The sequence below is a fragment of the Sphaerodactylus townsendi genome, linkage group LG03 (assembly GCF_021028975.2).
Source record: "Sphaerodactylus townsendi isolate TG3544 linkage group LG03, MPM_Stown_v2.3, whole genome shotgun sequence".
NCBI lineage: Eukaryota > Metazoa > Chordata > Lepidosauria > Squamata > Sphaerodactylidae > Sphaerodactylus > Sphaerodactylus townsendi.
The window spans coordinates 39,047,357-39,069,799 of NC_059427.1; the positions used below are offsets into that span (position 1 = coordinate 39,047,357).

The 22,443-nt window shown below is 42.2% G+C and overlaps 1 protein-coding gene across 5 annotated transcripts in view; it reads left to right on the forward strand.

The window, feature by feature from the left end:
• The window catches only part of CHL1 (cell adhesion molecule L1 like), a 297,367-nt gene that overhangs the window by 195,872 nt on the left and 79,052 nt on the right, over positions 1-22,443 (forward strand). For 4 of the 5 annotated variants that reach the window (XM_048490908.1, XM_048490907.1, XM_048490904.1 and 1 more), the window contains exons 6-10: positions 10,076-10,198; positions 12,079-12,249; positions 14,723-14,764; positions 16,382-16,502; positions 21,781-21,947. In XM_048490908.1, the coding sequence (XP_048346865.1) occupies positions 10,076-10,198; positions 12,079-12,249; positions 14,723-14,764; positions 16,382-16,502; positions 21,781-21,947 (624 nt within the window). The remainder of the gene's footprint in view (positions 1-10,075; positions 10,199-12,078; positions 12,250-14,722; positions 14,765-16,381; positions 16,503-21,780; positions 21,948-22,443) is intronic. The other variant, XM_048490906.1, reaches the window with a different exon arrangement.

The window sequence follows — 22,443 nt, forward strand, 5'->3', positions numbered from 1 at the left end:
CCCCATTCATACCAACTATACACAGACCAAACATCCTAACAAATGATATGACTTATCTGACTCTATGATGGGGCTAAGCAAGGGCCCATATGTATTGGGGGTGGGAGCTATCACCAGAAGATGGCTGCCCAGATCCAAGATGGGCTAGGCTCAAGTGGCATTTGCTGCAAGCTAGTGGCCCAAGGTCCAGATGAAGTGGGTATGAATGGTAGCAGTGGGAACTTGATCTTTTTCTCTCTCCCCCCTTGCACTGGAGTAGGAAATAGGCAGTTGCTCATTGGCTAAGATCATCCCTGCCCCCATGGTGACTGGGGTCCCTGGAATTTAGTCCACGTGGTTCCTCATTTTGATGGATGGGGTACCCTATCTCTAATAATGTAAGTAATATTTGGCTTTTCATGTCTAACATCACTCTTTTATGGATTTATCTAATTCTTTTAAAAGCCACCTAAATAAATGTTCCTTTGTTTGTTCTGTATTTCACTATACATCTATACATTTGCACATTGCTTGCATATAGGTTCTGCTCCCTATTCAAGAATGATTAGAGTTGAATATCTCCAATTACAGGAATGGAAACTTCACATGTGTCTCTATTCATTTCATTGTGCTTAAGCTGAGGCAACACTCATAGGAGGGTATGAAGTTATTCACTCTTCCCAATATTGCTCAGCATGATTTGTTTCTTTTTTCCTCAAGGTGCATTACTCAGGATATGAATATATGTGAACTGAACAGAGTATTGTACCGACTCTGAGCCTTGCTAAGGTGTGAGAGTGGGAAAAACAAGACCTGCTTACTACTTACATACTATTTCAAACATTGATATCCTGTCTACATGGTGCTGTCAAAAGGCCAGGAAATTAGGGTTAACAGGCATGGCCTGGTGACTGCCGGGAAATAGGGGGAAGCAGGAACTTATTGGGGAGAGGATTTTCAACCCCATATGATGACACAATTTTGGGTAAGACCTGGAATTGATGGCATCATGCAGGCGTTTTTACCTAAGTTTTTGCTAGAGGATCATCTAATGGTGTCTTCACTTTTGGGTGATTCTGGAACTTGCATCTTCATTTGAGTATAAGATCATGCCCACCCTGTTTGGGTAGCCAGTTTCCACTGACTGACCAAGTAAGCATCAGTGGCAACAGCCACAATTATCAGGAGGTCTCCTGCCACAAGCGAGTAAATGGCAACCTTATAGGAAATTGTACGGAGGCCTTCTCCCTCCTCCCTGCCTAGTTTTATTTGTTTATTCAACCTCCCAACTTTTCTCTATAACCATGGACTCAAAGTAGGTAACAGCACAATTTGAAACAGAACACATCTAAAAAACCATTCCCAATGCCAAAAAAGAAAAGAAAACAAAGAATTCCTTTCTAAAACTAAGAACCCCTGTATAGACTCTCTTATCTGTTTGGCATTCTTTCTCAAAGCCATAAGAACAGGAGCTTTCTGGAGATATTGAGGATGGCTGTTCCTTAGCAAAGAGATTGCCTCAAAAACGAGCAAACAAAAAAAAAAACTTGGGATGTGCCATCAGAGTGACTGTAGCAGGCTTATGCAAGAAGAGGTGAACATTTGAAGCAGGTGACTGCCAGGTTATGAAGAGACATGATGCAGGAGTCTGTCCTCAGAATCTGCCAGTGTCCCCAGTGGAATCTATTCTCTGTAATCTGGCCACCAGTCATCCTTCTGAGAAAAATCAAACCCCACCTGGAGGTTGGCAGCTCTATTTCGGCAGTACTGGTCCAGGAAGATGATAGCACACTGCTGGACAACATTTGATAAAGACGGCTACTGAGGTGCTGAGAATAAATAAATTTCAATCATGCATAAATCTTATCACAGCTAGGCCTGGTAAGCATGAGATCACCATGTACATTCATTATAGCAGCATGGTACTTGGCAGAGCACTGCCAATAGTTTTCAAGAAAGAGGCAAGGTGCTTGGCAACTCACAATCCCAGGGAAAGTGAAAAGAGCAATAAGTCATACTATGTAAAGCTTCTGAGCATCAGTTAAACCAGCTGAGTCACTCAGTGGCCATACAGTCCTGCTTAGGGGCAGTGAGGCTGCCAAATAAAACAAGGCTGCTTCTGACAGGCCAAACAAAAGATGCATTGGCATACTGCAGTTGTTCCAATGCAAAGTGAATTACAATAAAAGGAAAATGCTAGTCACCTTAATTTAAATTAAGAAAACACTACCAGATTCTCCTTTGGGGATGAAGGGGATGAACCCCAATCTTTAGGTTGCTTCACTGCAAAAATCTGTGTTTAATATCCAGAGGTAAAACATTGTTGGAAGTAAAAAGAGAGAGCTCCAATAATTATATAGTGCTGGTGTGAATGAAGCCAATTATAAAGGCAAAGGCACCAACCACTGTGCAATTTAACAGGGGTAATCTATTAGTTTCAATTATTGAATGCTCCCAGAGCCAGAGAAAGGAAAGAAAGTACTCTGGGAGTAGACATGTAAAGCTTCTATTTCATTGACCATAAAGTACCAAAGCCATTCCTGTGAATAGTCCGAAGTTTCTGTGCTTAGTAGCTTTATAGTCTCATCTAGGGTCTAAACAAATTAGGCATTCAAAAGACTGGAATAGGTCCCAAAGTCAGAGGTTTTAATTTCAAGCTCCTCAGCTTCCAATTCACTACAGAAATTAATTATTTACCTTTGATGCTCAGAACTGGTATCCGAATTCTGAAGTTGTAAATTAATGTTTGAAACAGCAGTGTTTGAAGAGGAAAAGATACCTATCAACTCCATCACGTCAACATTGTCATGGATTAAATGGCATTAATGTGTTAAATTTTAGCTGCTTGAAAGCAACCTACAGTCAGTGAACCAAATGAATAGGGACTATTCCTTCTCTCATGCTGAATACTCACAGTGAACACTCTTATCTTCAGCCAATGAATCAATACTTATGCACATTGCCGGGCTCATTGAGTCTCCATTAAATTTAACAGGATGTGCCTTTACAAGTATATGGGTATATGTGAGATGTTTAATAGTTGTTACATAGGATTTAGAGCTGAATATGATTTTTCAAAGCTGTATTGGCTATGATTGACAGTATACTCCTGAGAGCTGCTAAGGTGGTGCTTGACCACTGATATAAAAGTGGCACCACAGGTCCATTCCCTATGACATTCTACAGAGGGAAATGATAACATGTGCAAAGCACTGGAAGCATTGCAAGCATACCCAGAGTCCATAGCAACCCAAGCAATACCCCACCAATCAGATAATGACAGCTGATGGCATCCCAGTGAGTGTTTCCACACAGGCACAGCCAACCACTGCCTGCCTATTTAACTACAGCCCATTGACATCACATCCCCACATTCAGAAAGATGGCAAACAGGGAAGACAAACCCAGTAACAGCACAACCCCCACAAAGACACATGGCCTGAGTGCCCCCTGAACCCATAGGGCCCTGGTGGCGAACCTTTGGCACTCCAGATGTTATGGACTACAATTCCCATCAGCTCCTGCCAGCATGGCCAATTGGGGGGAGCTGATGGGAATTGTAGTCTATAACATCTGGAGTGCCAAAGGTTCGCCACCACTGCCATAGGGGGATGGATCCCATGTGTTGGACAGGGCACCTATCCCTCCCCAGCTAGCCGTATGCATTCATCAACCCCCCTCCCCTTATCTGTATTTTTTCAGGAGGGGGGGTTAACCCCAAAAGTCAACAATTCAAAGGCGTTTTCCCCACGGCCAATATATCCTGTGTTAAGGAAGTGAACTATCCCAGTTTGGCCATGACTTCCGCATGATTTCTGGGTCTCACTTGGGCCCGCCCCGCGAGATTTGCAGCTTTCAAAAAACGATAAAATTGGTGGCTCTTTTGAAAAAGCCCACACCGATCCACTCTCATGCAAATACCACAAGAGATGGACTGGTTTATATTTCCGGCTTTCCCTCCTGCTCTCCCCACCTTTTAGCTGCAGCCAATCAGAACATCGAAAAAATGGAATCTACATAAACTACATAAACATATGCAAACTACGTAAATGATGTAAATGACATAAACATGTGGAAAATGAAAATAAACCAGGGGCTCATGCACAATTCACTGGAGTTCTTCCTCCTGGCCTGAACGTGCTGACGGGCAGCCGTGCGAAGGAAGAAACCAGGATAAAAAACCTGGAATATATGATCCCAGGTCTATCCCAGGAAATGTTGCCATGGGGAAAATGCCATAGAGAATAAAAAAGCAGATCCTAAACCATGCAAAAAAAATTTCAACATGATTTGAAATCCATTTCAATCCACCTCCAACAGTTCTACTTCGAAGATCTACATGGGGCTCAAAGGCAGCAGGAATCTTTTGGGTTTGAGTTTAATAGACCCGAAAATTTTCAACCCCCTCCCCCCCCCCCAAGCCAATGTGGTGATTTGGTTTTTTCAGGCTTTTCAAAAATTTCCAGGACTGTTAAACCTGATGGTATACACTCCTATCCCCAGCAAGGGCTTGACTGGCAGCAAAAGTGCTGCCCACACCAGCCTCTCTGCTTCAAGTTTCAACTCCCCCTGTAAGAATGGGAAAAAACAGTTGACAGAGACCAGGTTCAAGCCTACAGCCTACATTCCCAAGACGAGCACCCTATCATCTGGGCCAAGTAGTCAAATAGAAGGGGTGTGTCCTATCAGGCATTAGGCACTCCACTCCAACTCTGACTTCGCCCTCAGTCACTTGACCTCAGGCAGAGACCTTTGATAATACAGGAATGACTCCATATAAAAGCACTAGGATAGCCCATGGCTCCTGCTTCAATCCCCACGTGGAAAGGCAGCAGACAAGAAAAAAGCCTCAGTGCCCTACAAACTGCAGAGTTCAGAGGCCCTTAGAATTGGTCCAATTAGCTTTTGTGGACAAGCAGCTCCCCTGTATTTGTGTTGTCATTTGGTCAAAAAAAAGGACAACCATCTACTCCCAAAGTCCTTCTATAGGGAGTAATGGAACCTAAATAATTCTGGAATCTGGGAAACAAACAAACAAACTTGAATCTGGAAACATCACCAGGAAATCCAAATACCGCTGAATACATGCATTGAAGTCCTTCCCAAAAATTAAGTCAGAAAAATACAATTTTGTTTCACGTGTACATCCTTAATTCACTGCTGGGGACCTGTGATTGGGTGTAGGATAAGGCATTTGGTTGCTGCTGGGGAGGAAGGTGATTGGCTGTGGGTGCAGTTGGCATCCTGTACCATGCCAGAACTTGTAGATTGGGACATGCCTTTTTGCCTTTTTTGTTATATGGCACCTACGGGATATACTGTGTTTTTCCTGACATAACTTTCTGTCAGTTTGGATGGGGGTGGGGGGAGTTCAGAGCTTTGGTCCATATAGGGTGTGTTACTGCGGATGCACTCTGTTGGCCTATCTATGATGCCACATCCCAACACATGGACAGACAGCAAACAGGGAGGAAAGACCCAGCAATAGTGCAAACCTGACAGAGGCCTATATCTCTGGAAGATAATTAATTGCACAATGTAGCAACTAATCGGCTCCCTGTATGCTTTTGTTGCTGCTCCCCCCCTCCCCCAGTTTGCATTGAGTTACTGAAAAACAACAGGTGTCGTGGTACATTTCTAAGTAAATTGCAGTTAGACAACATCTGGGGAAAACACAGGTTCACAGAGAAAGTGGCATATTTCCTCCTACTAACCTTCGTTTCTGACAGGGCTGGGATATTATTTGTGAGAACTTATGCCATTAAATGATATCTCTCCATCAGAAAGTTTCTCCCACCAAGTTGTCAGTGTATTATTATTAATTATTATTTATTAGTCTTGATAGACTGCCCAACCCCTGAAGGGCTCTGGGTGGTGTACAATGAAACATAAAACAGATACAATACCAATTTCATAAATACAATATACCAATAAAACATTAAAATACATTATAGCAGCGAATTCATATAAAATTACACATACAAATACAGGCACAGATGGCGCCCAAACCAAAGGCCAGGAGGGCCAGCATTGCCCAAAGATAGATGGAGTCAGCAATCAGGCAATGCCGGAGATGGCAAAACTGTTGTGGGGGCTTCAGAGGGGGGCAGGCAGTCTGCGGCTGGCATCCCCAAAGGCCCGGTGGAATAACTCGGTCTTACAGGCCCTGCGGAACTCACCAAGGTCCCGCAGGACCTGTACAGCAGATGGCAGAGCATTCCACCAGGACGGGGCCAGGGCTGTAAAGGCCCTGGCCCAGGTAGAGGCCAGCCACATCGACGAGGGCTGGGGGACTACCAGCAAATTGGCCTCGGCCGAACGCAGAGGCCTATTTGGAACATATGGGGTAAGATGGTCTCGCAGGTATGAAGGACCCAAGCCGCTAAGGGCCTTAAAGGTCAACACCAACCCCTTGAAGACGATCCAGAATTCCACTGGGAGCCAATGCAGACGGTACAGCACAGGGGTAATATGATGTCTAAAGGAACCACCTGTCAATAGCCGAGCCCTGCATTCTGGACCAGCTTCAATTTCCGGATCAGTCGCAAGGGAAGGCCCGCATAGAGCGAGTTGCAGTAGTCCAGCCTGGAGGTGACTGCCCACCCGCAGAGACTTATGCATCCTATTGGATTCCTGAATGGTCTGAAGGATCCTGAACCCACTGGCTCCCTTGATGCGCAGGAAGATGGCTGGAATTCCAGGCTCTCTGATGCCATCGAGGTGATTGCTCCCCGGCATCCTCTGTGCTCCCATTCTTGGCTAGCCCCCTGGTATACTGAGGAGCTGTGGTGAATGAAGCGGAAGCTCAGGAAAGGGCAAAAACCAGGTTGGGAAGCAAGGAATGGGGACTCATTTTGGCAATGGGACCTGTGTGAAATACTCCCTCAAAAATGGTTTATATAACATCCTACACCTGTTATATTTGGCCTCTGTGGAATCCACCTCTGTTACAAGACGAGTTACTGGCCTGAGTACAATTCTGGCATTCAGGATAGTTTCTAAATCTAGGAGAATCAGCTGAGAGTTGTCTTTTGATCCCCCCTGCCCCAAACACTGTCGTCTCCTAGCAAGGCTAGGACTCAGTAGAGTTTTTCTGGAAGAAAATTGGAAGCCAACACCCTGCTGATTCCCTGATCAGCCTGGAGCCAGCTTCTGAGCCATCCTGCTGTGCAGCTGTTCATATTGTTCTGCTTGAGATGAACATATATGTGTCCACATCACTGTCTGATCTTCAGTGTCAGATGCAGTGTGTTCTACTGCCAATCATGTTTCTTGAAAAAAATTGAAGCATCCTTAGTAATTCCCCAGTACAAAAACCATCCCATGTTAATGTTATTGAACTTGACAATGCTTAATTTGGTTTGATTTCATCTATAATTTGCAACTTAATATTCCACTGTTGTCATAAGAGGCTGAAGGGGATGAGTTACTGAAGTTCTGTTAATTTGAGTGACTGGACCCAAAATGACCGCAGTGAATCCCTGACAGTATGGGAGATCAAGACCTATCTGATATTTATGAAACAGTGAACAGCTTTCATGCAGCCTTTATATTATGGTTCTCCTGAGGCCTTGGAGGAATGTGAACTTTCTGCTGACATATATTATATGGAAAACAAATGGGATGTGCCCAAGAAGCTCAAATCCCCAAATGCATAATAGCTTCTAACTCTAGAGTATCATGTGGTCATGATGTACAAGACAAGTTTATACCCCACCCTTTTGCTTTGCCACTGCTTTTATTTCATTCTTTCACTTTGGCTTAATTACATGTTGTGCTGTCTAAGCTATAGTACTTTGCCTTTTGTAGCACTGTGTCTTCACTTCCCTGGGATGTTTTATTGTATTTTGGAATGCCAATAAAGGCTTGTCTATACTTCCCTGGGATGGGCAGAGGAGGAGATGCCCTGAAACAGCCTTAAAAAGTGGTTTGTCTCTGGCTCATTCCGCACATGCAGAATAATGCACTTTCAAACTGCTTTCAGTGCTCTTTGAAGCTGTGCAGAATAGCAAAATCCACTTGCAAACAGTTGTGAAAGTGGTTTGAAAACGCATTATTTTGCGTGTGCGGAAGGGGCCTCTGATTATGGAGACAGTAATGTAGTTCATATGGTCTTAACTGGAATCCATAGAGTTTAGGGGCTTATTCTATGGGTTTATATTATAATCACAAATTCTCCAGTGGATCCTCTTCTGCAAAACAAATTTATATAAAATATAAGTAAATGCATCAATGCTTCTATAAACATCACTAATTTTAACAGCGATTTATTGCTTATCGTAACCATCTACCCTTTATGTAAGCCACATAAATTGCATGCAGCCTACATGTTGAATGCTGGATACTATTGAAAACTGACTTTAACCAGGCAGAAACTTCATTACCCTTTATATTACAGCCTTTACATTACCCCATGTATATTCATGGAACATATTCATAGAAATTTTCGTATAAGTGTGCTTATGACCTGGTTCACACGTGCACATTCATCATTTGCTGACTACCAGTAATGACTAGCATTTCAGAATGGGCTAGCAGAACTTTGAACATGATGCTTTTCAACTGAGCCAGTTTGCCCATTCAGTTACCAGCTGTTTTATGCATGAACAATGTGGACTTCAAACAATTCTGAGAGCCTATTTTTAAATCATTTCAGCCAGCCCAAATAGTTCTGCAAACAACACATACTCAGCACAAGCGGAAGAGAGCAGTGTAATAAAAATAAGCTAAATGAAATATGATCAAAATGTTACTGTTATGTTCCCTTATTTTCCAAAATGTGTCTTGATCAGACTTTGTCAATTAGGGCCACTTCCCAGAAAGACCTTTCAGTGTGTTTATTGTTGGCCCAGTCATCCAGTTACATAACCTGCATAGTAATGGATGTGTAATCACATCAGTCGATGCATCACAGCAGCAATCTGATAGCCTGACCACTGTTCCTTGTGATTACCTCTCAGCATATATTCTATTGCTACTGAACCATGGACACCTCAAATAGAGGGATATTTGAATTTTCTGTGTTTGTGCATGGAATAAAAATGACACCTCGGGCTGAAAGTCCTTTTGATGTTAAAACTGTGGGTTTTCATTTTTGCTACTGTGCATTGTCAGCCAGCCTGATGGGGCAGATGAAATATCAGACTGGCCTTGAGGAAACCAGGATTCAGATTTGTCCTGGAGCGCTGCTGCTTTGCAGCTAAAATGTGATAGCTAAACACAATTAAAAATAGATTGGGTCGGATCCTGTGAATCCATGTGGTTTACTGTGAAGTCTTCCTATGGTACAAGGAACTTTCCTGTTTTCTAAGGAAAACTTCTCTTCTGCTGGAGTTAGTCTCCTTATGCTTCAGAAAGGCTCTCCAATAATAAGGTATCCTTAAGCAGAGAGGCTTTTGATGCTATGGGTTCTCAGCATGCTGGTGGGTGTGTAGCTTCTAGTAGAAAGACACAGACTCCAAAGAGAGGGAAAGAATATCAGGTCTAGGGTTGAGACTCCAAGGTGTGATGAGATCTGTGCCTTTGAGGCTATTTATGGGCAGAGTTAAGAGAACAGAGAACCAGAGGCTCAGTAGAATTAATCAGAAAAGCTGTTCTGCAGGCTGCTTTCTTGTGGGTAAACAGAGAAACATGAGGGGACCATTCTACAGCCCCACTGTGTAGCTAAGAGCCCAAGATAAGAGTTTGCTGTATAATGGATCACTGATATGAATTCAACAGTGTCTTGAATGGTGTCATTTCACAGTACAAAAGCAAGCTGAATCCCACGATATGTATATGACATATACATGAATGGGATAAATCATGGAAATAAGAACATCTTCCAAGACCTAACAAATACTTCCCCTAAAGCAGAATGTATTCAAAGGAAACAATCCATACTAAATTAAATAGCATACATGGTGTTGCTTGTGGAATTGTTCTTGGATAATTATTCAAACCCTGAGTATAATTTTTATACACAAATTGAATATTCTTCTGACTCCCAAAACAAACCATCAGTGAAATGTCAAGAAAAAGAACAGTTCAGAGAAAAACTACTTTGGAGATTATATATATAGTGCTTTGTAACTTCTAAATTACTTTTCTATCATAGGTATTCCTAAATTCCCAAAAGAGAAGATAAGCCCTAAAGAACTGGAGTATGGTGATTCAGTGGTCTTGCACTGTAACCCTCCCAAAGGAATCCCACCATTACATATTTATTGGATGAACATTGGTAAGTAATATGGGAAAAGCTTTTCTATAGAATGAATTTGAAGTGTATATGTGGTCACTTGTGGCGAATTCAAGAGAACAGAATGTTAAATGCTCATCTCTTTAAGACATGATGGTTAGTGAGTGGAAAACCATGTAAACCACACTGATTTTAATAGACATTATTGTACCTACCCAGCCAGTATATCAGAAAGGTCATTCTCATACATTTGTATGATAGAGAGATATGTTTCTGTACTCAAATATGTAGTAAGCTAAGCTCAATAATATGATTTTTTTTACATGGACATAAACCAGATCTCTTGAGGGGACAGGTGTTGGTATTATAGCTAATGAGGTAATCCATACAGCACCAATCAAAAGAAGTGCATCCAGTGTAGAAGAATTCCAACTGAATTTATTTCTTCAGAGTAGTGATATTTCATATAACTGGTTTTGTATTTATGGAATAAAGAGCTGCTTTTTCCTGATTATTTTGAGTTGGTGTTGTTGGATGTTGGGCTTTGGTCCTCTGTGTTGTGGTTTGAGGATACAGAGTATAGGGCCATAAGGACTTTTTTTAGATTCCCCCCACCTTTCCTAGCTTTGACCCAGTCCTACTAAGAAACCGATATCTTATTGGCTTGGAAATCCTACACAGTTGAAGTAATAACAGGAAATATACAACATATACTAGAAAAACTTCTTAAAATTTGTTAATTTTAGGGTTGAGTGGATTTCTGTTCATTTATTTCTGTTATCTCACCATAGGTTCACTGTTCCATGCTTTCCAGTCTTCCTGAGTTCTGGTTTAACTATGGCAATTTCAAAAATTAATTTCGAAATTGGAGCATGCACTGTTTGCTACAGTTCTTCAATCCCTTTGCATATATCCCTCTACATGTGAAAGCTCTTATAAAAAAACCACACTGAAACAGCAATATAAATGTGATTGTAAATATGTTTTTGTATGATGTTTTGCTGAGGCAGCTCTGTGCTTCTGAACAGTGATGAATCATTATACAAAAATGTGGGGCAGTTGTATGTATGAAAGTCCACATTGTTTTTTCTGCAGTGTTTTATCATTATACACATTGGTCTGTGGGGTATGGAGAAAACATGGGGGAACAGAAAGATATAAAGATTGGACAAGATTTAAACAACAAAAAAGAGGGGGATATCTATCTGGCAGATACCTAATGCGCTGTATTCACTTCAGAAATGAGACCAGGTAATTCCGCATTCCCAAATCCGAGGTGAACTTCAGATAAGACGAACGGCAAAAGACTCCCTTGTTCAATCGGAGTGAAGATGTTTGTGTGCTGTGGTCTGATCAATATGACCCCTTATGGTTAACACTAGACAATGTTTCTCATCCACTATGACAATAGCTGCGTGCTCGCAAATATTCTGAACACTTGGGCTATCAAAACAACCTACAAAATGTAATTATATTATGGAATGCAGACCATAAGTCTGAGCTCTGTGTGACAGGAGCAAAAGGCTTCATGACAGCCATGATGGCTGTAATATAGCTTTTTGCAATATTCACAGTTCTGCTGGCTTGAACCGCCTTAACTAACTAGACAATTAAAGTGATGCATTCTTTATGGCAAATGCTATATTCTTTCTAAGCACTATTTATGTAGGACAGCTTTATAAGAATACAGTTTACATACATTGGGATGTTCATGGGCATAGGCATTTGTTGTGCCGTAGGAGCCATTTTCTTCTGGATGATACTATAAGGGAACCACAGAATACATCACTGGTTCTTTCAGACACCATGGCTTTTTAACATCAGAGTCACTGCCTTACTTGGGAGCTAGCATTTGATGGAACAGCAAGATGTCATCATGTTGGCTGATCATTACCCTACCATCATTATTTTTCCCTTACTAGATTTACAGCATATCCCACAAGATGAAAGGGTCTCCATGAGCCTTCAGGGAGATCTTTACTTTGCAAATGTGGACGAAAATGACAGCCGGAGTGATTATTGCTGCTTTGCCGCGTTTCCAAGACTGAGGACAATAGCACAGAAAATGCCAATGACATTGACAGTTACCCGCTGTAAGTCTGGAATTCAATTTCCTCCCCCCCCCCCCATTATTCCCTTCCCAGACCCCTGCCTATTCCAAAACCTTTAATTCCTCAGGGGATCTACATAGATGACATGTGTCTCTACGATGATTTTTTACCGAAGGAAATATATGCTAATATATTGATGCTTACACTGTTATCTTCACTACCCCTGCCCGACCTAAGTCATAAAAGCATTTGCAGCTGTTGGCTCTCCAAAGCACTTGTCTCCTTCTTTATGGTTATAAAATGCAATCACAATGCATGATGGAAAGACACCACCGGATAGATCCTTTGCCATTTAATACAAAGGGGAGGTTCTGAGGGAAGCTGAATTGATACAGGAGAGGCACTTGTCAGCATTATATCCAGCTACTCCCCAGTATTTGTTAGACAAAAAAACAGGAACACTTGTTCACAAAACTGCACATTGGCAAAATCAATGAGACCAGCAAACTGAACAGTTTGTGGTAATGTAATGGTAGTAGCATCCTGTGGTTGGCAATTCAATTGGAGAAAAATATCAAAACGCTCTTTGGGATTTATTCTATAGTTTTGCTGCATCAATAGCTCCTTTCTGCATCTTTCCCATTGCACTTTTCTACTGTGTTTTGTGGCTGGGCTCCCAATGCATAGATTGGTACTATACACTTTTTATATTTATTTGATATTCTACTGCAGTCAAAATAACAGGAGAGTTTTTTGGCATCTTAGAGAGAAACGCATTTCTTATGGGAACTAGATTTAAGTCCAGTAGCACCTTAGAGATTAACCAGATTTTCGGTTTATAAGATCTCTTCATCAGATACCAAGGGGCAAATGGAGCTTTGATTATTGAAAGCTTATAGCCCCCAATTCTTGTTAGTCTCTGAAGCGCTACTGGACTTGAAACTATCTCTGCTACTGCAGACCAACATGGCTACCCTTCTGAAACTATGGCTCCTTCCGCACACGCAAAATAATGTGTTTTCAAACCACTTTCACAACTGTTTGCAAGTGGATTTTGCCATTCCGCACAGCTTCAAAGAGCAATGAAAACAGTTTGAAAGTGCATTATTCTGCATGTGTGGAATGAGCCTATGTTTATTATGGTATCAGCTTTTGTGAGGCAGAGCTAATCACAATGTGACATTCCGACAGCACAATGTCAGGGTCAGCTGAACTGTCTACTGAAACAGCTGTCACCTAGAGATCCGTGCCAAGGGTGTTCCTGGGCCAAAAGCCCAGGAAAACCAATTAAGGTTGGCTCTGCCCCGGGAACTCCCTAGCCTGTCCCCAACCATGCTGGCATCCACCTTTAGGCCAACGAAGACTGCTCATGGTTAGCAGAATTTTTTGGGTTGGAGCTCCACAACACCTGCCCACCTCTCCCTGCTGGCGTACATGCCACTTACATCAGAGGGGTGGCAAACATGCTAGCACAGTCCTGCACCAATTCCAGGAGCTGCTTCACTCCTTCTTCTGGATTGGGCTGCCCAGCTTCTTCTTCCCTTTATGGCCATGAACATGGCCAAAGAGACACAACTGACTTGGTGAGCTAGTCCTAATTCTTTCTTTTTCAAGATTAAAACTAGCCTCATGGTTTTCTCAATGATCTGTTTGACTTTGGCCGTTTCCGCACGGCTGTGCAGCGACGGCTGATGACGCCGCAAATTGGCGACGCATCCTGCTGCTCATTGAGCAGATTAGCGGAGCTTGCGGGCGTCCGTAGCCCCGCAGAAATCAGGACGGTCTGCACGGAAGCGCCATGGAAGCGGCGTCTCGCGATGTTGCGCTTCAAGACTTGGCGAAGCCGTGCAGAAAATTCTCGGGACGCCATTTTTTTTGACGACATTAATTGGCGTATGCTGTTCGTGACGAAAAGCAAGGCGTCAGCGCGTCACATGGGGAAAAAAAGAGTGGTTTTAAGCGTTTTCTGAATACACCGTCTTCGCGCCGGTTTAGCGTTTTCGCGACGGCGCGACTGCGCACCTCCGCCGCTGCGCGTGCGAACGCTCTCGCTCTGACGCTTCTTTTTCCGTTGCGACGACGTCATATTTTGCCCGTGCGGAAACGGCCTTTGAAACACAAGTTGCAGTTATCTGAATTTGACATTTTCACTGTTTACATTGTGTGTACATCAGTTCATGATCATGGTGCATGCAAGCATTACATGTTTAGCAATTATGTGTGAGTTTGCTTTAAGAAAAATACTGGAATTATGTTCTAGAGAAACAAGAGGGAGATATGTCTCACTGGTATTGCCTTTCACCCCAGCTGGAGTCACAAAATTTTCAAGTGCCTCTTGCTGAATGGATTGTAATAATGCGGGTGGGAAGTTGAGGATGGAGCAAATTCATCTCCAAAAAATTTGGCAACATCAGTGTCTAAAATCTTTCTTTAGTTTGATTATTTCCATCAGCTCTTCAAGAAATTTCATTATCCATTCATGCTTCCATTTGGTTTCCATTTTTGTTTATTTCAGCTAAGCATGGTAATGATTCCAGTTCATCTAGTGCTACTGCGGGTGAGTTGCCACTATTTAGCATCTGAGATCATGCGGACTTGAACAGACTAAAATATACCGAACCTGCTGAAACAAGAGTTAATGGGATTTCATTTGAGAGATTAAAATAACAAGGAGAACATCTGATGACTTGTGGAAAAGATTCCCATTTTCTTCCCCCGTCAGCTCAGACTTCCTCCCCTACTTCTGGCTCTCCTGGGGCTGCTTCAGCTCATCACCTTGTCTGTCAATAGCCCCTTGCCACTTTTCTGTTCAGTTCCTTTTTTAAAATGAGGCATGGACAAAGTCCCAGGATGGGGCTTGGCTAAGACAGTCCTTGTCCCCAAGGTCTCCCTTAACGAAACTCCTTCATAGAGGAGGAATGTATAGAATTTGTTTTGTTGATTTGTATGGAGCTAGAACAGAAATAGCTGGATCACACAACAGCTGGTATAAATAAGCCATAGCATTTTGTATTCACAGATACTTGACTGCTGCCTATTGGAGAGTAGACACATATCCATCCAATGTATATGGCTTTTTTCTTTGGGAGTGGACAACCAAAGATACCTACTGTGCCTAGTTAGATTCAAGTCCTGTAGTAACTTGGAGACCAACAAGATTTTAGGGTATATATAAACTGTTGACAATCAATGCTCCTGTCATTAGATAGCTTTGATGCTTGAAAGCTTATACCCTGCAAATCTTGTTTGTCTCTAAATGGGCTAATGGAGACCAACATAGCTACACTCTGAAACGATCTTGCTGTGTCTACAAAATTCACCCACAATCTACAAATCAAATACCAAATGCTTTATATGTAGTTACTGAATATTTGTATTTGTAACTCTGAGAAGCTGGAATAGGATTTTCTCCTAAAAATGACTCATACCAGAGATTCAGCTTTTAGTGAGTCAGATTTGGGTTAGTAGTATTCAGTGTGTGTGTAGGTACAAATGGGACAAATAATGTCCCCCAGGGCCATTTCAGGAAAATGGTGTTGTGGGGGGGAGGCAGTAGCCCCTTTCCCCTATGATGTGAGCCCAATCAGAACCAGTTCTCTGTTGGTCTTTAAAAGGCAGTCCCCCACAGCTTCTGTGTGACTGCACAGAATGGGTCCAAGCAATTTTATTATTTATTTTATTATTTAGATTTATTCCCTACCCTTTACAACAGTTTCAATTCAAAAAGGACACATTAAAAATAATATAATATCTACTTCAAGCCTATGGTAGAAACTAGTGTCACAGGAACTGGGCAGGTTATGTCAATCAATTTATAACACATTTATTTATTAATTTACTTCATTTATACCTTGCCTTTCTCCCCCATGGAGACCCAAAGTTGCTTACATCCTCCTCTTATCCTCCACTGCATCATCACAACATCCTGATGAGGTAGGTTAGACTGCATGTATGAATGCCCCATGCCAAAGTTCACCCAGCAGGTTTCCAGGTCTGTGGGGAGATTCAGCCTGGGTCTCCCAGGATTTAGTTCAACACTCTAACTTTTATACCAACATATCAAGCATACATGAATAAATGCTAACTTAGATGCTGTACAGCATGACTAAAAATATCAGGGCTGGATTCATTATAAATCAAGATGTGTGAAATTACTCTCCCCTCATCTTTTTAGCCAATTTAATCAAGGAACGGAAACCAAAACTGCTTATTCCTCCGGAGTCTTCTGGCCATAGCTCTGATGTGACTGTGATCAAAGGAAACGATCTTTTTCTGGAATGCATTGCTGAAGGACTGTAAGTATCCCCATAATAGAACCTTCACACAGATATGAAAATGTGCAGAAGTTGCAAATGCCCAACAACATAGAATTATGATGTACTGTCGAAGGCTTTCACGGCCCGGAAAACCCACCACAGCCAGTAGACTTATGATGTTTAGGCGTTAACTTTCTTCCTTTGAGGGAATTGCAAGCAGATTTGCAAGTGTAGATTCTGAGTACTTGAAAAACGAAGAATTTGTTGAAATGTTAAGGAGACATGCCATAGAGTTGTATATATTTCCAAAAGCAATCCGAGCTCTACCTGTAGCAAGACCTTTGACAAATGAAGAGCACCTTTACCTGGACAAGGCAGTTTCTGCTCAATGTTTGATTAGGTGACAGCTGAGCACCAAGGCAATCTTGAATTAACTCTGTTCTGTCTTAGAATATTGATTTGAATATTGATTTGGCTGATATTTGGGGTAGAGAGCAGGAAAGAAAGCAAGAGCTCACTCATTTGGCATTTCTACTCCACACCCAGATACAGTGGTGTGCTCAGGTGGGGCCTGTGATGTTTGTAGTTTCATATTTCATGGTGAGCTCCTGGATTCTACCTTGGATACGTGCAGTAGCTTTGGACCCATTTCTTATGAGTATTCAACAAGCCAAAGCACTCTTCTTAATTCAGCATCAAGTACCTTGATGCATCAAGTATCAAGTGCTCACTGAAACTGATCAAGAGCTGCATTTTTCAGTAGCCAATATGTGAAGTGAACCATGTCTTTGAACATCAAGTAGCTAACAGAGATTGTGAGAGGCAGTTTTCCTAAAACTGGCCTGGGGCTGGGGGCAAAGTCTGTAAAAAAAGGTCAACATTACAGCTACCAAGGAAAAGAGGCTGGATTGAGGAAATGTGTATTATTCAGCTACTTTCCTTGCGAGTACATCTCCCATCCTGTGATGAGGGGTCTCTCAGGCAGTCTCCCATTTCTATCTTGAAGTTGCTTCCAGGCAACTGATCAGAACTTTTTCAGGCCCTGCAAACAAGCATTGATGGGCCTTGAAGGAAGGCAAGAGATGGAGAACTACATACAGGGGAGGAAAGAAGTATGTCTCACTCCCCCTCCATCTGATAGAGGGTGAGAGCCTTGACTGGTTCTTTTTCTGGGTGCCGTACTCAGGTGAAATGAGAAATGTTTCCAGAAGCCATTTTAATGCTTTTTTGTGGTCTAGCCATAATATGGTATGAAGTTGCAACAAAAACTCAAGTTTGAATTGTAGCATGAAGCCATAGAATTTGTCTCTAAGTCAATCAGACCAACTAGTCACAAGAATATCACATATCTAATTCTGAACCTGGCCCAAAGAATTCAGATCAAAGGCTTACACAAAATAACAGATCAAACTTTCAAGAGAAAACTAACTTACAGCCCCATCCAGATGGGGGCGGGGTTTGAACATGCTGAGGGAGTTGCAGAGGGCTGCACCTTTGCTGTATAAGGAGCAGTCCCACAGGTGCAGGGCACAGATTTGCCAGTAGCTGACTGTCCCTCAACTCCACAGTTGTGTAACGACCCAAAGGACCCCCAGAATATTATTTATATATATTTCTGCTTTAAAATCATATTGGCAAAAGCCAGTTGCCAAAAGCACTCCTATGGGTGTAGGTAGCAGCATGTCCAAAGGTCACAGGTCTGCTTTACAAAAGCTAAGATAATGAGTTACCCCAGCATAACCTGGAGGTCTCATTTTGAGTAGCAACTAGGAATGCTTGATTACCTCTAAACCTGGCAAAGATAACTGTTAAAGACCAAAAGAATATGGAAAGCCACATTATAGCATCAGTTGCTGAATTTTCACTATCTCTTCTAGCAACAAAGGGTTGCTTCTCTGCATTTCCTTCCCTTTGTCCATGACTCTCCTAAATCACTCCACCTGTATCCTTGATCTTAAATGTCTCCAGCCAAATCTAAGAGTTTACTCTGCATAAAAGCCATTCTGTGCTCTTTCCTGACTTAATCTAAGAGCAATTGGGCCCCATTGTGTCTCTCTGGGTTTTAGCAGTAGACGAGCTGACTAATTTTGACCTCTAGCACCCCCAAGTCCAACATGGGAAATTCCAGAGAATTTAGAAAGATAAAACTTAAAACCCCCTTGATCCCGCCTCTGCCTGGGCAGAAGAGTATAAAGGTCAGTTCACCCCAACACATGTGCTCTTACTTAGCCCTATGTAATTCCTTCCTATGGTCTGAGGTCAGTTTGTGAGACACGATAATAGATCCTTCTGCCTTGGATTCAGATGCTGGTCATTTGAATTCTTGCCTTCTACAAGATCTTCTTCAGCTGAATTTAGGTAATGTATTTCCCTGAAAAACCCCCTCCATTTCTATCATCCAATCTATCTTTAAAACCTTTTTTATATCTTAGGAACTTGAATATATGCGCTCTTATGTCTCACTGTGTGTTTGTATTTTTAAACAAATTTATATAAAACTTTTAAATTCAATTTGGACTCTTGCATTACTCTGTGGAATATCCATTGTCAGAATTCCTTCCCCGTATCATATAGTCTAAAAGATCTCCTCTCGGCCCCTCTCGCTGCCAACGTGAGCGTTCATTCCCCTTTGCTACTTTTAAAATCCTATGTGTGCTGTTTACACTTTTAGCAGCTGGTGGAGAATCCCTTTAATAAAATCCTTACCCCTGTTAAGGCCGTAACAGTGGCAAAACCTGAAAGTCCAGGCTGCTGCAGAGCTATGCTGGTAGAGAGAGAGAGAGAGAGAGAAAGAGAGAGAGAGAGAGAGAGAGAGAGAGAGAGAGAGAGAGAGAGAGTGTCGGGGGAAGCTGAGGCATTCCCAGGTGTGGAACCAGTGTTTTAGCTTGGGAACACCCCCCTGGGAGTATACAAACTTATGCCACACTTTTGTGTGATGTAAGCCTGTTTGGGCTTTGGGACTCTTCAGGAGGGAAGAGGGTTTGTTGTTTTCCCTCCCTGCTATACCACCTGAAGCCCCTTTGGAGGTTGCATGGCACTTCCTTTGTGGCACTACCTCCAACCCACCTCAGTGCTCCTCTGGCAGTCTGAATTGCACTACGAGTCTCACTGAAATCTCACTGAAACCAGTGGAACTTCTGATGCCTTGAAGGAGTAGGAGATTGAATGCATACTGAATATGATGAGGTGCAAAATACCAAAGCTGTAATCAGGAGAAGACTAGATGAGTTTCCCATTCTTTCAATTTTTCATTTGTTTTTAATCACTCCTTTTTGGTTTTGCCAAATTGATAAAACAGAGAGAGAGAGAGAGCTAAAGGTGAGTAAACTATCTGAGAATGAAAATAAAAATGAAATAAGAAAATGAAATAAATGGGATTTTAAAAAAAATTATAATGTAGCTTTGTCCCCCATAATATATCTGGATCTAGAATTGTTTATGCTTTTATTGGAGTGAGGCAGCCTGCTTATGAGGCCCATTGCATCCTTTAACTTCTGAGCTCTGCAGGAGTCCATGATAAGTATACTGACAGGAACTTTAAGGCAAAGCTAAAAGTGAAACCTACAGTTTGATGCCTCTCAGGCCAGAGACAGATGAGTTGAAAACAGCTAAATGCGATTCGAAGAAGGACAGGTTGATAGGAAATTAGATATGTAGCAGGGCAGAGGGACGTTCAGGGAGCCCATTCAAGAACCAACATGCCCAAAGTGAGCAAAGGCAGAAATCCTGCAACCACTTTTCATTGGTCATAGAGCACTATGAAACTTCCCGTGCTAGAAAGATCATGGGTTGCTGTGGAAACCTCTCTGCTGGAATGGACTGCAGTTTCCTCCTCTGCTAAATCCTATTGCTGTAGTGACCAGAGAGCCAGTACCTGTACTCCTAGACTGAGACCATGGTGGCTTACTATTCTGAGAGCAAATATCTGATAAGCCAAATCTTGTTGCATGAGGTATCCCATTAAATATGATGCATCTTTCTCCCTCTAGGCCCATTTTTGGGATCTAGATTGTATACAAAGTGATGCTGCAGGATAAAATTGCCAGGTAGTTTGAGAACTGTCATAAAATGCTTCTGCTAGAAAACTATAGTGTCTCTTTGGAACCTGGTGCCAAGAGTAACCTGGGGCTCGGCATGCTGCCAGCTCAGCAGATGGACCCAAGAGTAAACAGACACAACTCTGGTCTGTGTGTGCCATGTACAGTGCTGGCATCAGGAAAGCCAGCTGGGAATGTTAAGTTAGCAGCCTGCCCTGAACTTCTGTCTTTCTCATTATAAGAGTGCTCCATTAATTCAGCAAAACACAAAGTACCTTTTATATTCAGTTGTCTGGAGAATTCACTCTGGCTGGGCAGGCCCAGAATTGCTTCGTGTCAACTGAGTGAAATGTTTAACCCCGTTGATGGCTGCAAGAGCCCTTTTGGAGCAGGAAAAAAAACCCTAGATTCTGGACTTTCCTGTACAATGGAACAATGTTTCTGTGGCATTCCAACCCGTTTCTTAATATGCCATTGACAAAAAGTCGCTTACAACCCATTTGGTAAAGATCTATAGGATTCTTGTTCATTGTTACACATTCATAAATGCTCTTCAATTTATTTATTTTCATTAAAATGATTATATCTAGGCCAAGCCTTGATAGCCTATTGCACCCACCAGGCAGGAAGTACAATACAATAGAAAGTTCAGTAAAAAAAACCTCTGCTACATAACAAGTCTCAGGTTAGGGTTGCCAGGCATGGACTGGGAGGATGGGGTCATGGGGACGTCATCATGATGTCACTTTCAGGGAAAACCCAGCAATAACTTCACACCTCTAGTGTTTGTGGTGATTCCTAGTGAGGACTGACATCATTTTCTGTTTTCACATGATGTGATGTCACATTGTCATCCAATGGTGATTTTTAATGATTATTTTTTTCCTGCTGGCCACTGCTACCATGGTGGGAAACTAGAGACAGGGTGGACCATCTCAGGAAGGCCTTGGAAGCCCTTCTTTCAATTTCCCCCCTAAAAGTGATTTTTCATTTTCATCTAGCACAGAAAAAGGCAGGACTAAGCAGCTGATTTTCCTCTGTAGCTATGACTGGAAATAGTATTTCCTTTTTAATGAAGAAGCAGTCCAAGGTTCAAGCCATGTAAGTCTCCAGTTTGAGGGTTTATCAGTAAAATAGCTGTGCAGGGAGGTGATTTATTGGGCAACTCAAAATGTGATATAACAAAGATAAATGTCTCAATTCCCTGGCTGTTCTACAGGGGGAGGGATGTGTGTGACAGTGTAATATTTTAAACCTATTTTTTAATGTTTCTTTCACAGCCCTACACCACATCTGACCTGGAACAGAGTAGACCGAGGAGTGATTGACAATTACGGAAAGATATTGATGGTAGAGAAAGTTACTCCAGCTGATGGAGGGAGATACACATGTACAGCCAAGAATGATATGGGAGAAACAAAACATTACTTCAATGTCCATGTTGAAGGTATTTTGTTCATATTTACTTACTTACTTACTTACTTACCCACTTACTTCAATTTATAGTCCACCCTTCCCCTTGTGTACTCAAGGTGGCTTTGTTAGGTCTTGAACCTGAATCAATAAAGAAACTTTGAATTGTTGATCTGTATTGGAAGGCAACGAAGCACCCAGCTTATAAAAAGCTATCCTTTTTATGCAGAAATAACCCCCTCCCCCCATTTTCCCAAAGAATGTGAGAAAAAGTTACTTCAGAGCCGAGGCACCCCAAGGTCAGTGACAGTTTGAGATAAATCCACCTGGCCTCCTACCCCCATGGAATTGCAAAAACATCCCATTTCCCATGGGAGCAGAATGAAAACAAAAATCAGGGGTAAGCCTTGTTATCTATGAAGCATGTGAAACCATCAAACAGAGATCAAGGAAAAAATGATTTGAGAAAACAGTGGTAAGCCATCTTAGGAGGTGTTGCAGCAGCTGCTGCTGTGCTTTACTCAGTCGAT